The 14,511-nt window shown below is 35.9% G+C and overlaps 4 protein-coding genes across 7 annotated transcripts; 2 read left to right on the top strand and 2 right to left on the bottom strand.

The window, feature by feature from the left end:
* The first annotated feature begins 3,360 nt into the window (after positions 1 to 3,360).
* hypk (huntingtin interacting protein K) lies at positions 3,361 to 4,357 on the top strand. Its single transcript, XM_057335655.1, has 4 exons — positions 3,361 to 3,562; positions 3,869 to 3,924; positions 4,014 to 4,065; positions 4,154 to 4,357. The coding sequence occupies exons 1-4, from the start codon at positions 3,401 to 3,403 to the stop codon at positions 4,247 to 4,249; spliced, it is 366 nt and encodes a 121-aa protein (XP_057191638.1). The 5' UTR covers positions 3,361 to 3,400; the 3' UTR covers positions 4,250 to 4,357.
* Positions 4,358 to 4,480: 123 nt separating this feature from the next.
* Positions 4,481 to 7,167, bottom strand: mfap1 (microfibril associated protein 1). The gene is made up of 8 exons (XM_057335644.1): positions 6,943 to 7,167; positions 6,448 to 6,664; positions 6,209 to 6,341; positions 5,928 to 6,115; positions 5,448 to 5,717; positions 5,192 to 5,351; positions 5,012 to 5,101; positions 4,481 to 4,836 (listed from the first exon to the last, which is right to left on the bottom strand). Exons 1-8 carry the CDS (start codon positions 7,022 to 7,024, stop codon positions 4,657 to 4,659), a joined length of 1,320 nt encoding a protein of 439 aa, XP_057191627.1. The 5' UTR covers positions 7,025 to 7,167; the 3' UTR covers positions 4,481 to 4,656.
* A 523-nt stretch (positions 7,168 to 7,690) lies between these two features.
* hddc3 (HD domain containing 3) lies at positions 7,691 to 8,968 on the bottom strand. Its single transcript, XM_057333936.1, has 4 exons — positions 8,843 to 8,968; positions 8,500 to 8,555; positions 8,142 to 8,382; positions 7,691 to 8,051 (listed from the first exon to the last, which is right to left on the bottom strand). Exons 1-4 carry the CDS (start codon positions 8,952 to 8,954, stop codon positions 7,921 to 7,923), a joined length of 540 nt encoding a protein of 179 aa, XP_057189919.1. The 5' UTR covers positions 8,955 to 8,968; the 3' UTR covers positions 7,691 to 7,920.
* Positions 8,969 to 9,069: 101 nt separating this feature from the next.
* vps33b (VPS33B late endosome and lysosome associated) lies at positions 9,070 to 14,352 on the top strand. 4 transcript variants are annotated; one of them, XM_057333898.1, is made up of 24 exons: positions 9,070 to 9,189; positions 9,462 to 9,593; positions 9,673 to 9,753; positions 9,950 to 10,011; positions 10,094 to 10,143; positions 10,269 to 10,336; positions 10,410 to 10,455; positions 10,533 to 10,627; positions 10,713 to 10,817; positions 10,911 to 11,001; positions 11,108 to 11,185; positions 11,351 to 11,424; positions 11,654 to 11,740; positions 11,846 to 11,936; positions 12,082 to 12,156; positions 12,257 to 12,321; positions 12,427 to 12,481; positions 12,595 to 12,641; positions 12,778 to 12,910; positions 13,183 to 13,256; positions 13,346 to 13,447; positions 13,540 to 13,615; positions 13,774 to 13,896; positions 14,001 to 14,352. In XM_057333898.1, the coding sequence occupies exons 1-24, from the start codon at positions 9,070 to 9,072 to the stop codon at positions 14,078 to 14,080; spliced, it is 2,010 nt and encodes a 669-aa protein (XP_057189881.1). In that variant the 3' UTR covers positions 14,081 to 14,352. The 4 variants fall into 4 exon arrangements, with proteins under 4 accessions (XP_057189881.1, XP_057189906.1, XP_057189889.1 ...); XM_057333906.1 differs by lacking the exon at positions 9,070 to 9,189 and adding an exon at positions 9,200 to 9,310; XM_057333915.1 differs by lacking the exon at positions 9,070 to 9,189 and adding an exon at positions 9,226 to 9,244.
* The last annotated feature ends 159 nt before the right edge of the window (positions 14,353 to 14,511 follow it).

Below are 14,511 nucleotides of genomic sequence, written 5' to 3'. Positions count from 1 at the left end.
ACCTACAGTCGACAGCATAAACATCATCTGTCTGCAGGTGGTTTAAGATCTGTACTGTACATGTTTTTTCATAAAAAATACAATACAGTATGATTTTCAGATGGATTAATTTCTGATGCTCACCTCTTCTTAGAGCAAATTATGATATTTATGATATTTATGATTATTTTTTAAGATTATTATGACATTTATGATCTTTAGGTTTGTCTTTCTAATTATAAACATTTCACTCAACATTTTCATTTTAATATATCTTCACACAGACTTGGTTGGCATACAAAATGTAATTGTGTCAAGGCGGCTGGTTATTATCTTACACTTTTTAAGATTTTGTAGTTATAATCATAAAAACACTAAATCATAAATTATATAAAGTGTCAAATTTAAAATTGTAATGCTTACTCTTAATTGCAATATTGAACTGTTATTTACTTAAAATAACACTTGACTGAAACAATGACCAGGGATAGCCTGGTCTTAGCCTTAAATATATTTCTTTACCACTGATAACAATATCAAAATAAAAACAGAAAGTTCTCCTTTAGTTTTTTGCTGCCTTGAGCTATGTTAAGCTATTTCATTATAATGGTGGTCTCTGGTGGTCTCAGACCCAACACGGCTCAGTTTTTCCTATGTATCTTGCTCTGTTTATATTAATGCTATATATTACATTTATGCATTTTTCAGTAAGGTCGCCAGGGCTGAACGATTGTGAAAATTATTCTAATTGCGATTTTTTTAACAATATTGCGATTGCAATTTATTATGCGGTTATTTTTTAGGCACCTTCTGTATTATTTAATAAAGTGAATCAATCAATCATGGTAATCAACGCAATATTAGACAGATTAACCATATAAACTGTAGGCCAGGTTTATGATGAAATTAGGTGATGCATAAATTGATTGACATATTTTTATAGAACTAACAGTTACCTCAATCACACTAGTATGTTGAATGATTTGTTATTTCTATGTAAACATATAATTATCATGACATAAAGCACTGACAAATAAACTTGGCGTAACATGAAAGTCATAAATCACAGAAACTAAAGAGCAGATTACCGAAATATAAAACAAAACTGAGACTTTACCACACTCAGTAATTTGATAATGCAGAGTCAATGTAATAAACATATGGTAAACATGTTGATTGCACTTAAACACTGTCTGTTAACTTACTAGAGTACACAATATTTAAATAAATAAGTAAAAATATAAACTATTAATACTGTATATGTATTATCTAATATATTGTCTTTTATTATTGTGTAAGTGCTGCATTATGTTAGTCTTGCCCCCTGAGGTAGCATTAATGTTCTCGCACACAATACCTGACACTGCACAGCGTCATCCACACAAAACGGCCAAAATAGTCCCACACAACTGACGTGATGTTCCTCTTTTACCCTATAGTTTCCACAGTACCACGTTCTGTTGAGCCTGAGGCCATTGTACAACAGGTCAATGTACAAACTCATTATTGTAAATGCAGACGCGTGGGAAGCGCGCTTAAATAGAGACAGGATAATCACCTTTTATGACCAATTTAGGCAGAAAACCAGGAAATTGACAATGGTTCACTTTCAGAGCTGGGTAGATTACTTATGAATTGTAATCAGTTACTGATTACAGATTACATGACAAAATTTGTAGTCAGTAACGTAATCTCTTAGATTGCACATTTTTTGTAATGTAATATGACTACTTTTGGGTTACATTTATATTACTTTTGATTTAAATCTTACTTGATGTTACATATATTGAAGCATGCTAACGAGGAAAAATATTCCATTCTTTATCACCAACAAGAGCCTCAACCTCTTTTAAAGTACAGTACGGACAAAATACTAAGACTCATATGACTTGTTGTTAGTGTTTACTGATAGTAACGCTGAATAGTTTTCCCATGAGTTTCCTTAAAAATGAAAGGGTGTCTATAGGGTGTGACAAGATCTCGTGCCACAAGATCTCTCAAGATTAAAATGTGACAAGATTTCTCGTCAAGGTCTCGTGATATCAGCATGATGAGTTTGATGGTGAAATTAGTATTGAAGATGCCTGGCCACTTTTAAATCATATTATAAGTCATAAAAACATATGTAAAATTACATTCAAGCTAAATTTTCAAAATGCTCCTATTTTGCATTTTGTGATTTTTAGTTTAATAAAAGATTTAAAATAGTGTAAACATCTTGTTCTCATGAACCCAGTCTTGTGTCTCGTCTCATCTCGTGGGATAAGTGTCTCGTCATACCCCCTAGTGTCTATACATCTAGCCATCAAATGCTGAGTGCTGCTCCATTTTGCATCTCTGTGCAATTCCAAACTCCTCCCCTCTCTGCCGGAAAAAGCTATACGTGGTAAAAACATATACATATACGTGGTAAAAAAATTAGAAATAAAAAATGAAAAAATGTAGGAAAAATCATTGAACTGTAAAGAATTTACTGCCATTCTGTGAATAATATGTAATCATGTAATCCATAAAAAGTAACTAGTCTGATTATGAGTATTTTAAAATGTAGTTTACTCTAATTACAAATTTAATTTTTGGAATCTGTTTACGTAATCCAGATTACATGTAATCCGTTACTACCCAGCTCTGCTAACTGTAGTTGTGATGATTTGACTAGTATTTCTTAACACCCCATCCACAGCATGCAAAGATGTTTGGGTAACAACACCCATGCGGAATTTAATTTACATAAAGCAAGAGTAATGTCTATTTAACCCGCTTTTAGTTTTTCTGGACTGATTTGAAAATATTTTATGACTCACTTAGTTAATACTAAAAATAAGAAATGTATGAAAACGTCTTATTCTGAAAAAGTCCCAGTGAAATTTTAAATTACAATGCCTGTTTTTTTCATGAAATATTGCAGTGTTTATTGTAAATAGTTTATCAATGTGGGTCATTCTCTTTTTAAAATTAATAGGCCCTCATAATCTTGAGTTAAAATCTGAAAAAAATGACTATCCATTTTAAATGATGCATGTTAGACGGCTTGGGCGGAGCATCCGTTAACTCCTCCCCTTCGACTGTCAGTCTGCTGCCAGTTCCATTTCAAAATGCAACGGCTGTTGTTATACATCTAATCAAATCGCAGAGAAAGCCACGCCCACTATTTTTATCATTAGAAATTCCAATTCACTGCGTCAAAATACGGAAGTAAAAACGATCGCAACTTCCGGTTCACGGGGACTTTAATGAATATAATTTAATGATTTATTATATATATGCATGTGTATTTTGTACATACAAGGCCATTGATTGATCCATTGATTGATCAAGATCTTAAAAAACCGCACGTGACCATTTTTGTGCGTTACATTAATATCCGTCCGAGTTTTTTGATTATCATTCTTTTACGTTCCGGGTGCCTGAGGGAGCGAACATGGCGGCTGAGGGAGATGTAGATATGGATTTGGAGGCTGAGGAAAACTGCACGGGAAAACCAACAGAAAAGCCTCGCAAACACGATAGTGGAGCTGCAGATTTGGAAAAGGTTACCGACTATGCCGAGGAGAAAGAAATATCCAGCTCGAATTTGGAAACGGTATGTTAATGGTCCTATCAGATGCTAACGATGCTAGTTTGGCTAGCTGAATAACCATGTGCATTCATGTGGACTTGTATAATATCAGTAATGAAATAATCCAATGCCTCTAAATAGCACTGTTTTGATGATGATGTAGTATTTTGAGTATATTTCATAAGTGGATTGCTCGGACTTAGAATGCAGTTGGTTAAGTGAGCATTAAACCGTCATTCATGTAACTTGCCTTTCAAAACACAAACACAAAATAAAGCTCTTTGTTTTATCTCAATGTTAACGAGTAATTATTGGTGTCTGTTTCTGAAGGCTATGTCCGTGATTGGAGATAGAAGATCCAGAGAACAGAAGGCAAAACAGGAGAGGTTAGATAATCATTTCTGATCCACTGATCCGTTTTAATATTTCACTGTTAAGAAATAATCATGACATCTCATTTCCTTCACCTTTGTAGAGAAAAAGAATTGGCCAAAGTAACAATAAAGAAAGAAGACGTGGAGCTCATTGTATGCATATACTTTTTCTATTCTTTTAATTAAGCCTCGTAAATGCATGTAATTGATAAAACACTAAACTTGTTAATATCGTCAACAGATGGGAGAGATGGAGATCAACAGAGTACTGGCAGAGCGCAGTCTAAGAGAACACATGGGCAATGTTGTTGAGGCATTGATCGCGCTGACTGACTGAATTTGGCTGATTTGAGATGGACATGTTGGACTGCCTTGCTTGTCATGAACTTTCCCCCCTGGTTTTCACACTGTACTTAATCTGTAATAAATTAACTTTTTAACAGTACATCTCAATTTTTCAAATGAATTTGTTGGCAATGCATTGCAGACAGAAGACAAATTGAGATTTTTGTCATAGTAATTTATTACCATAAAACAAAGATTTTTCTTTACAAAAAGTGTAACTAAAGACTGATTCTGTACACAAAATGAAACCTTATCAAGAGGTAAACACTTAAAATGCAATAAAGATTTTCCAACGTTAACACAAACAACTGGTCAAATAAAGGTAATGTAGAAGGAAAAGAGATTTTTAAAACTGTCCCAATTTGAGCTGTATTTGCACTTGGATTACAAACAGCCCGTTTATGTCTTCCGTTTATGCACTGTTGGACGTTCAAACACATCTCTCACGCCCCCTGCCTTCTGTTTGAAGAACTTGCTGTTCTGAGCGCTCTCCTGAGCCCAAGCAGAATCGAATGAAGTTGTGTCCTGATCCACGAGATGCGTGTATTTGGTACGTCCAGAACGTCCAAAGTTTTTGACCTGGAAATTTAAGAGCATATTAAATTGTTAACTCGTAAACGTGTGTGCATGTAACGACTAGGTCACTTAAAATTTCTTGTGGTTGGTAACTGTCAGAAGGCAGTTACAACCGGATTGAATTGGGTAGTTGTAATCGCTAAGAGGATGTGTAAAAATGCACAGTTCTGCTACTAACCTGCATGACTTTGGGTAAAATTGTTTTGTTGAAATGGTCCTCAAGGGTTGGAGCACTAAAATCTCTCTTGAAAACATCCTGCTCTTGATCCTGCAAAAAAAGGCAACAAATGTCAGACAGGAAAAACAGATTAGCTGCAATTGTAAAAAAAACAACCTTCAATAATCTCCCATCACTCACCAAGAAGAAAGCTCCTCTGTGATAGTACTTCTGTAGAAACTTATATTTGCCCTTTGATGCCTTGTTGGTGACGACTTTACCATTGTTGCGCAGTTCTGCTCTGCGTTCCTCCTCTGTAAGATTGTGAAATCTCTCGATTTCAGCTTTATCCCTCTCCATTCTATAAATGTAAGAAATTCCACATAACATTATTATTTGTTTTTATATACACAGGTCGTAGGAAATATAATAGTGCATAATTCAAAAAAGCACTCACAGTTCTCTGGCTTCTCTGTCCCTCTTAATGCGCTTAAGTTCTCTGACTTTCCAGGCCTCATATTCTTCCTCCTCATTTTCTCCATCTGTATCTAGAGCATCAAGAGCAGCCAGTGTTCGTTTGTTCTCCTCGTACTCTTTCTTGGCTTCCTCCTCTACAATCTTCAGTGTGTACCGTCGCCTCTCTTCAGCTTGTTTTTTGGCCTCGACTTCTAGTTCTTTCTGTTTCTGCTCCTCAGCTTCTCGTTCTGCTACAGTCACTCTGTCCTTCCTAGTTAGCCACATTTACAATTCATTATACACATAATGAGCCACATTTACACTGCAATTGAAAAATATATGCATTACTACATGAGGTCTCTGTGTTTAACTTTGCAACATATATTTTGTAGTGCAAAACTATAGTCTAGTCTTACCAAGCAAGCTGCATGATATTTACAGCATAAAGAGACAAGATTTACACCCGTTTAAAAAAACGTACTTGCGGATGAACACAGGTTTTAACCGAGGCTCTGCTTCATCCTCGCTGTCTGTGTACTCCTCATACTCTGACTCAGATTCAGACTCTTCTCCAGATTTCCCCTCCTCCTCAACCTCCATAACCTCCATGTCCTCGTTTTTCCTCTCTTGCGCACGCTGTCGCATCATGGCTCGCCTCCTCTCAATTTCCTATGCAGAAGATATAACACCGTATTTTGTAAACTTATTTTATAACTATAACTACAAATTACTTTTCCCAAATGTTTTGTTGAAAAGACCCACTTCATCATCGACTTCCTCCTCTTCTTCATCTTCACTGCTTTCTTCTCGCTCGGGGTGCCAGGTTCCTTCATCTGAGTCCTCGCTGCTTTGAGCAATCAGCTCTGGCTCTGCTATTTGCCTGTGTCTCGCAAGTCTACGAGAGAAACAAATACATTACACGATAACATCAGGTCTCTTGTACAAGCACAAATGCATGTCAGCATCACTCATGAGGTTTAATGCTGGTGGATTAGCTGTACCTTTCTTCAACATCTTCTGACACTCGATTCATGAGACGTCGAAGACGAGGATCTGACTTTTCCTCTTCTTCAATTTCCATCTCAGGTTCAGCCTCTTTACCTTTCTTAGCAAACTGGAAATCCTCTTCTTCCTCATCTGAGGACTCCATAGGGGCATAGTCTGGACGCTTACCCGACACATATCGCTTTACTTTTACCTTCTCCATAGAAATTTCACCTTTAAACGACAAAAAAAATATGAATGTTTCTTTAAAATTAAACAGCTGTTTTTTCATACTGCTTTACGTTATCTCGGACATAACGTGACTATCAGCACTATAAGCACGTTACAATTACCACAACTACGCATAGAATGTGCAAATAATCATAAATAAACATCTCATAACAAAAGTTGTACGTGTTAAACTAGGAGTTTATTAAGCTTCAAGCCAATCTTACCACATGCTAATATTTAAGGCTAACTAACTTAAGTGCATCTCACACAAATAACGTTACCTTTTTCATTTCGGATCGGCACAGCTCCAGCCGTCGACTGAATCGGCGGCTGCTTCGCGTTCAAGGCGTTTGCTCCTGACATTTTGGACTCACCACACGGGTGTTTTCACACTATTAAAACACAAACCCTTCGTAAAACTGACTGTTTATGGTCCTTTCTTTATCCACTAACATGGACGTCCCGCAATATTACGTCAATGTGTTTGCAGTGCGTTCAAATTGTCCCCTGGAAACACTTCCGATTTAGTAGTTCCTACCTCCGTCATGTAGACAGCTCATTGCTTTTGATTATGGATTTTTTCAGCTAAAATATATGTAATAAAAGCTTTTGGTTATTTTATTTAGCCTTATTTAATGACAAAAATACAGTGTCTATGGTTGTAATAATGGTATTTGAGTGATATTAAACTATGGTTGCATTCAGTGGTGATAATGGCTGAGATTCACTGGGGGAATGTAGGGGGACATATTTTTAAATCATATATACTTAAAATTCCACTATATACAGTATATATGTATGAAGTGGGCCTATCGTTTGGAGGCATTTTCATGGATAAAAGATATAAATCCACCTCATATTTTAAATTGGAACTCAATCCCCACTTTAAATTAACTCCATGGACTCTCTCCGTGTTCCCCCATTAACCATTAATTCAAACTATATATAAATGTTTATTTTTTTAATTGTTCTTAAATATATGCATGTATTTATGTTTGTATAAATAAAAATGAATACACACAGTACACAGACATATGTAAACACAAACTTATATTCTGGATAATTGTATCATTAGGAATAATCTTAACCAATAACAACATTCATCAACTTCATCAAGACATTAATTCAAATTCATAATTCAAGGCAATGCATTTGTATATTTAACAAAAACATTTATCATTAAAACAATTACTATAAACCTATAAAGAGCATTACAATATGATCAATTGCACCATAATGTCAACCAGTAGTTTATATAATCACATTTCCACTCCTCTCTCCAAAAAGAGCTGCTGCAGGATCTCTTCAAGTTTTGCATTGGTGCCACGAAGCCCTTTTATCACTTGAGATGCCCATACAAAGTATTCCTGAACCCTTTCTGCTGTCCAACCTGTTAACAAATATATCAGACAAACACTTACACAAGCAGCAAAACCACAGACCAAATACAAATAACCAAGCACCAGTTTTCATATCTCACCTGTGGGGGTGCAACGATTGAGGTCCCGTAGATTGTACAGTTTGTCAGCTAGTTTAACCAACTTGGCCTGATGACTGCGGTGTGGTGCGTGTTCCACTTGTAGACGTTTTCTCTCCTCTTTTGGCAACGTCTTGTCATCCGTCACCTCCTGGACGATTCTTGCTACTGTCGGTCCAAACACGGACTCCAGCTCATCCATAGTTGTGTCAGTGTCTTCTACTGTGTCATGAAGCAAAGCTGCCTATATTACAGACAACAGAGACAAACATCAAAATAACTGCATTAGGAACAACTTTAAGTAAACTCTGGTTATTATTTTATTAAACCATTTTAAGATGCTAAAAATTATAAGACTCACTTGTAAGACTTCAATATCTGTGATTCCTCCCTCATGACTTAAAATTCTTGCCACACCTGTTGGAAAAAAAATAATATTTTCCTTTAGTCTTTGAAATCCAGTGGTGGAATGGGCGAGATCCAATTTGGAACAGAAAATCCCACTATATTTATGTGTAAAATTAGCATAAAGTGTGAAAGCTATTACATGGATTAAATAAACAAATGATGTACATTTTAACCGGGAACTCCGCCCCCAATTGAAATTAACTCCCTGGACTCAGCCCTGGTTAAATCATTAAATATCAATGAAATAAACTAAATTCTTAGTTAAATACGCGCCGTTTAGTGCTTTACTGAAGTACCTATGGGGTGGTTGATGTAGGGTGTGGCGTCTGGGTCTTTACGGCGCTGATTTCGATGTTTCTCTGCAGCAAAGTTTATCGTTTCTAGCAGCACTGAAGTCAACGAGCTCATTTTTACATAAAATTAAGCGCTAAGATTAATTATCGTCACTAATGGATTCAATTTCGTATGAACATATAAATCAAAGTAACTTATGTATAAAAAGCAAGGCGAAATTCCTTTTTAAATGTTTGTGTGCAGAATGAAGGAGAATGGAAGGAAGTTATGTTTTGTCCGCGCGTCTAACATGTCCGTAGTGAAACAAGCGTTAACGATCGCAAAACCACTTCCGGAAAAAGGGGAAGAGGTATGGTATTCTTTCCATGCCTTAAATACACGTCCTATTAAAATTATGAATATATGTAACTATAATGGTGCGATAATTTTTTTATCATGGCGTCATTTAGGACATTCCGAGCAGTTAAACGGTAATTATGTCAATGGTGTAAAGACATAAGAGAGGCGAGATGCGAGAGGCGTGCAGGCACCATCTGCAGTGATGAAGTGATGTTTACTATTCTGCATATGCAGCTTCTACACATCTACATGACAGTGATGTTATGCATTCATGTCTTACAGGTATATATTGTTGTGAAAAGTGGTATAGTTCTCCATATGGCACAGACAGAGAGGAGAGATGCTCCTGAACTGCCTGATTTCTCTCTGCTGAAGAGAATTGCCAGAGATCAGCTCATCTTCCTGCTGGAACAGGTAAGTGGTACTGAATCATCCTCCCATTCTTTCAATGTAACAACTGAATATTATAAGGATTGATGTTTTGCGTCTTCAGCTACCAGGGAGAAAAGATTTATTCATTGATGCAGATTTGATGAGCCCTCTGGATCGAATAGCAAATGTCACAATCCTCAAGGTAGGAAATCTTTAAGAAAAATATTTAATTAAAAAGATTCTGGGCACCTTCTTGCCAAATTGTTATAAGCTATTGTGTTGAATTACATTACTGATAAACAAATGCACATGCATGTTTTGTCACAGCACGTATCATTGCATTATCATTGCACGGTTTCTCAGTTAATCTAACTAGACTCTCTGATTATAATTTGTAGCAACATGAAGTTGACAAACTTTACAAAGTTGAGCTTAAGCCGATTGTCAGCATTTCAGATCAGTAAGTATGCCTTCTTTTTTGCAAGTAAAAACAGGTTGGGATCATTTGCATGCTTCACTAAAATGTTCACTCTTTTTTTAAGGCTGTGTTTCCTAATACGTCCTCGAATACAAACTGTGAAGTGGATTTCAGGTTTGCAGTGTTTCCTGTTAATGATATATATTCTACATAAAAAAAGAATGAATCTGTATGTTTAGTATGACATTTTGTCAGTAGGGGTTCAATGTTCAGCTGGCATTTTGTCCTCTCCTTTATAGATTTAGTTAATTCAGACAAGGCAGCTGGAAGATTCAGAAAATATAAGATCATATTTACACCACAAAAGGTAACTAGAGTTCTTAAAGTATGTACAGTAACATTTATGTGGTTTAATTTGAATGTTATGTCATTCTTTGCAGTTTTATGCATGTGAGACCGTTTTGGAGGAGCAGGGCGTCTATGGATGTAGGTTGAGGTAGGTTAGGCTTTATCCGTGAATTTTAAAAGGTAGACATTAAACAATTATGTTTTTTTCATCACAGACATCACAACTGATGAGTGGAATTTCTACATTCTTCCTCTGGATGACGACATCTTGAGTTTAGAGCTGCCTGAATTCTTCAGAGATAACTTTCTGGTAATACCGATCAGGATAAAATAATGTGATGTCAAGATGTTTGCAAGAAAGGAACTATTGTTGATGGAGAATTATAATTTCACAGGAGGGAGATCAGCGCTGGGTGTCTACTGGAGGAGGTGCCCTACATCTTTTACAGTCTGTCTATGGGTCCTTTTCAAAGGTTTATGGAATTGGTAGATGTGCCAAGGTGAGGTTTAAGGACAAACGTTTTTACCCTATTTAATCGATAAGGGTGGCAATGAGAATGGGAGTCAATCTTGTCACATTTTACTTTCTGTAGATGGTGTATGAAACCTGGAGAGAGCAAATGGAGGATGGTGACCTGAGAACAAAGCAACCAGAATTTGCTAAAGTCTTTCTTATTGATAGAGGTCAGTTATTTGAGATGACAATGCATTTAGATTTCATTTGTCTCATGCTGTTAAGATTGCACAGTTGTATTGCCTAATGGTCTAAAAGTGCATTTTACTGTTTTAGATGTGGATTTTATCACTCCTCTCTGTTCGCAAGTTGTTTATGAGGGCCTGGTAGATGACATTTTTAGAATTAAATGTGGTAAGTAGGCAGTTTTTGTATATAAAAGAATCTTGACTTCATCATAAATAGCTGACAATGCCAGTCACTGAGCATATATGTGTAAAGCACATATAGACTGTATAGCACTCTCTGTATAGAAAGTTTTAAGTTAATCCTTTCTTGTGTCTTTTATTTCTTAACTAGGTAGTGTGGAGTTTGGTCCTGATGTAACGTCTTCTGACAAGAGTATCAAAGTGATGCTTAACTCTCAAGATAAAGTAAGAATTACTTAATATTAATGCTGATATTTCTTATTTTGTTCAGAGTTAAAATGCTTTTTTGATTGGCCAAATTTAGCAACAATGGCAGATGAGGGAGTATTTGGAAAAACATAATTTTTCCAATGCCATCTGTCATCCTAGTTGCTTGAAAATTATGCAGAAAAGTTAAAAATGGTCAGCAGTTAGTAATAATTATTGTAAACATGACCCTGCTTGTTTTAATTAGGTATTCAATGAAATAAGGAATGAGCATTTCTCCAACGTGTTTGGCTTTCTTAGTCAAAAGGCCAAAAATCTTCAAACAGCTTATGATGTAAGTGTTTTTATGTTGGCTTGTACAATTTTCAGGACATCTGAAAAATGTTTGGTGTATTTCCAAATGCAACAAGACAAATTATATTTTTGTTCTTGTTAACAGAAACGGAGGGGGATGGACATCCAGCAGATGAAGGCATTTGTTGCAGATGAACTGAAAGGACTGAAGCAGGAACACCGTCTGCTTAGTCTTCGTGAGTTTTGTATATGTTAAACTCTTCTTCTTCTGACCTCCTTAAAGAACTATGAAGCTGTGACCTAGTGTTGCACACTAATAAGGATTATTGTTTGCAGTACTAAGTTCAGAGACACAATTTTTGTGTTTTTTTGTTCCAATAGATATTGGTGCCTGTGAATCCATGATGAAGAAGAAAACAAAGCAAGATTTCCAGGAATTGCTAAAGACTGAACATTGTAAGATGTTTTGAGGTTGTGCTTTACATTGTAACTTAAATCTACAACACAAAGTTACTATTTATATCTTTTATTTGTCTTCCGTGTTGAAATCCATTAGCATTACTTGAAGGTTTTGAGATCCGTGAATGTATCACCTGCATTGAAGAGCATATCAATCGGCAGGTAGGAAAAACAAACTCTTTATGAACATGACACTGCCATAATAATAACAATAGTAACAAAAACAAAACCGTATTAAGGATACTTAAACTTTTCACTGTCTATCAGGTATCAATGATTGAAAGCCTCAGACTCCTTTGCTTGTTATCTCTAACAGAAAATGGTGAGTCTGATTTGGTTCAATGATATATAATGATAAGTATGCAATAAACATGGGTAAGGTTGTTATCTGTTCCTTGGAATTTCTGTAAAATGTTGTATTAAACTCTCTTATAGGACTTCTGTCCAAGGACTATCGATCTCTTAAAGCTCAGTACCTTCAGGTTTGTATGACTTGAAACCATATTACTTCATAAGAATGTCTCTAAATTAGGTGGTTGAGCTGACCATCTGAAAAGAATACTTCCTATTAAAGGTTTTTGAGTTCATTTTTATGTGGTTTGTCTTTGTTTTGTTCAGAGTTATGGTATAGATCACCTGTTGACGTTTGCCAATCTGAGGCAGCTGGGCGTGCTGGTGGAACAGCAGCCTGGAGAAACACTGACAGTCATGGAGAGTAAAGTTGGGAAACTTGTCAATGACAAGACTGTGGGTGAGAGCTTTATTACAGGACCTCTCTCCCTCTGTCTGTATCATTTTAGGTCTCTTCTTTCTGAAACTGTTATGCGCATACACATGTTGAATGATTACATTAAAGTCTTGCCTTTCACTTAAATATACATTCACCTGTGTGATGTTTAAATGCTGAATTTACAGTTTTTTAACTGAAGTAAATGTAAACTTGTACTTTGTGATTCGCTTCACTTTTTTTGCATCATGTTGAATGAATAGACCTAAATGATGACTTTGTATGTTTTCTTCCAGGAAAGCTGACAGATGCCTTTTCCTCATTGGCTAAGAAAAGCAATTTTCGAGCTCTAAGTAAAAGACTTGCTTTGGTTAGCAATTTTTTTTTTAATTATTTGACAATAAATAAAAAAATCAAAGCAATGATGTCCTCTAATCATCATGACTATTTCATTTACAGGTACCAAAGTCCGGGGACGAGTATGATCTTCGTGTTCCACGAGACATGGCGTATATCTTCAGTGGTGCTTACATTCCTCTGAGCTGCAAATTGATTGAACAGGTAAGATTTCCAAAATTATAACTGTAACTATACGAATTTCTTTCTCACGTTGAAGGTCTTTTTACAGTGTTGATCCCCTGGCCTGTGTGCAGGTTTTGGAGAGAGATGGTTGGACAGGACTGGAGGAGGTCACTCGCATGCTGAATGGACATGAATTTGCTGTAACAGGTTTGTATAAACCTTATATAGATTTTTTTTCTTCGAATATATTACTAATTATTTGGTTGTAAAGACAATTTCTTGCCCTTTTATTCCAATTAGAAATCCTTTGTTATCATCAAGCCTACACATTTTTCTCCTTTTATCATGCACTTGATGTGTTTTAGCTGGTGGAAATAGTTCAGAAGCAAGGACCAAAACGGATGCTCAAAGAATCATTCTTGTGATGTTCCTTGGAGGCTGCACCTACTCTGAGATCTCTGCACTCCGTTTTCTTGGCAAGGAACGGGGTAAAATATTCTACAGAATTCTTTGTGTTTTTTTAAAGCTACTTTTATTAAAAGTACAACAAAGTTGAAAGTATGATATATTTTGTATCAAATTCCTTTGGAAGGTTGCAGATTTATAGTGCTCACTACAGCCATCACGAGCAGCGCCCGACTGCTGGAAGCATTACTGGATAATCATGCTTGAGGCACAAACAACATTCCATGTTACGACAAAACCCCAGGACAGAGGACTGGATATGTCCTAATTATTCTGGACATCTTTATCAACCAAGAACAAATAATGGTATTATGGTGTGCTGGGTTTTAAATTTCTGTGAGGTGTTGTCAGAATTCATGAATTCAGAAGTGGCAGTTGTGGGATACAAAATTGCACTTTATAAAATGTTTTATGTCCTTTGTTCAAAATGAAGCATGCATTGTAATAACTGATTCAAGGCTGAAGAATAAACAGTTATTAGTTTCAGGTGCATCTTTTATTTCAAATAAGAAACTTAGAACATACTGTATCAAATGAAGTGATCCAGTATGTTGTTAAAGTTATGTATGTATTGTAGTTATGTATATATTTCAAGTAAACGTTTATTAATTGTTTTTTTTCCAAATGCACAATAGTAG

The sequence above is a fragment of the Triplophysa rosa genome, linkage group LG1 (genome assembly GCF_024868665.1).
Source record: "Triplophysa rosa linkage group LG1, Trosa_1v2, whole genome shotgun sequence".
Taxonomy (NCBI): domain Eukaryota; kingdom Metazoa; phylum Chordata; class Actinopteri; order Cypriniformes; family Nemacheilidae; genus Triplophysa; species Triplophysa rosa.
The sequence above is the reverse complement of the archived record's forward strand: the minus strand, read 5'-3'. Positions and strand labels throughout refer to the sequence as shown.

Excerpts from the sequence above, each read along its gene's own strand:
- hypk (XM_057335655.1), top strand. The coding sequence starts at position 3,401 with ATGGCGGCTGAGGGAGATGTAGATATGGATTTGGAGGCTGAGGAAAAC. Across the intron at positions 3,925-4,013 it reads CAGAAGGCAAAACAGGAGAG|AGAAAAAGAATTGGCCAAAG; the intron begins GTTAGATAATCA and ends TCACCTTTGTAG. Across the intron at positions 4,066-4,153 it reads AAGAAGACGTGGAGCTCATT|ATGGGAGAGATGGAGATCAA; the intron begins GTATGCATATAC and ends TATCGTCAACAG.
- mfap1 (XM_057335644.1), bottom strand. The coding sequence starts at position 7,024 with ATGTCAGGAGCAAACGCCTTGAACGCGAAGCAGCCGCCGATTCAGTCG. Across the intron at positions 6,665-6,942 it reads GCCGATCCGAAATGAAAAAG|GTGAAATTTCTATGGAGAAG; the intron begins GTAACGTTATTT and ends TGTCGTTTAAAG. Across the intron at positions 5,718-5,927 it reads AAACCTGTGTTCATCCGCAA|GAAGGACAGAGTGACTGTAG; the intron begins GTACGTTTTTTT and ends GTGGCTAACTAG.
- hddc3 (XM_057333936.1), bottom strand. The coding sequence starts at position 8,954 with ATGAGCTCGTTGACTTCAGTGCTGCTAGAAACGATAAACTTTGCTGCA. Across the intron at positions 8,383-8,499 it reads CAGATATTGAAGTCTTACAA|GCAGCTTTGCTTCATGACAC; the intron begins GTGAGTCTTATA and ends TCTGTAATATAG. Across the intron at positions 8,052-8,141 it reads CAATCGTTGCACCCCCACAG|GTTGGACAGCAGAAAGGGTT; the intron begins GTGAGATATGAA and ends ATTTGTTAACAG.
- vps33b (XM_057333898.1), top strand. The coding sequence starts at position 9,070 with ATGTTTGTGTGCAGAATGAAGGAGAATGGAAGGAAGTTATGTTTTGTC. Across the intron at positions 9,594-9,672 it reads TCATCTTCCTGCTGGAACAG|CTACCAGGGAGAAAAGATTT; the intron begins GTAAGTGGTACT and ends TTGCGTCTTCAG. Across the intron at positions 10,456-10,532 it reads GGAGCAGGGCGTCTATGGAT|ACATCACAACTGATGAGTGG; the intron begins GTAGGTTGAGGT and ends TTTTCATCACAG.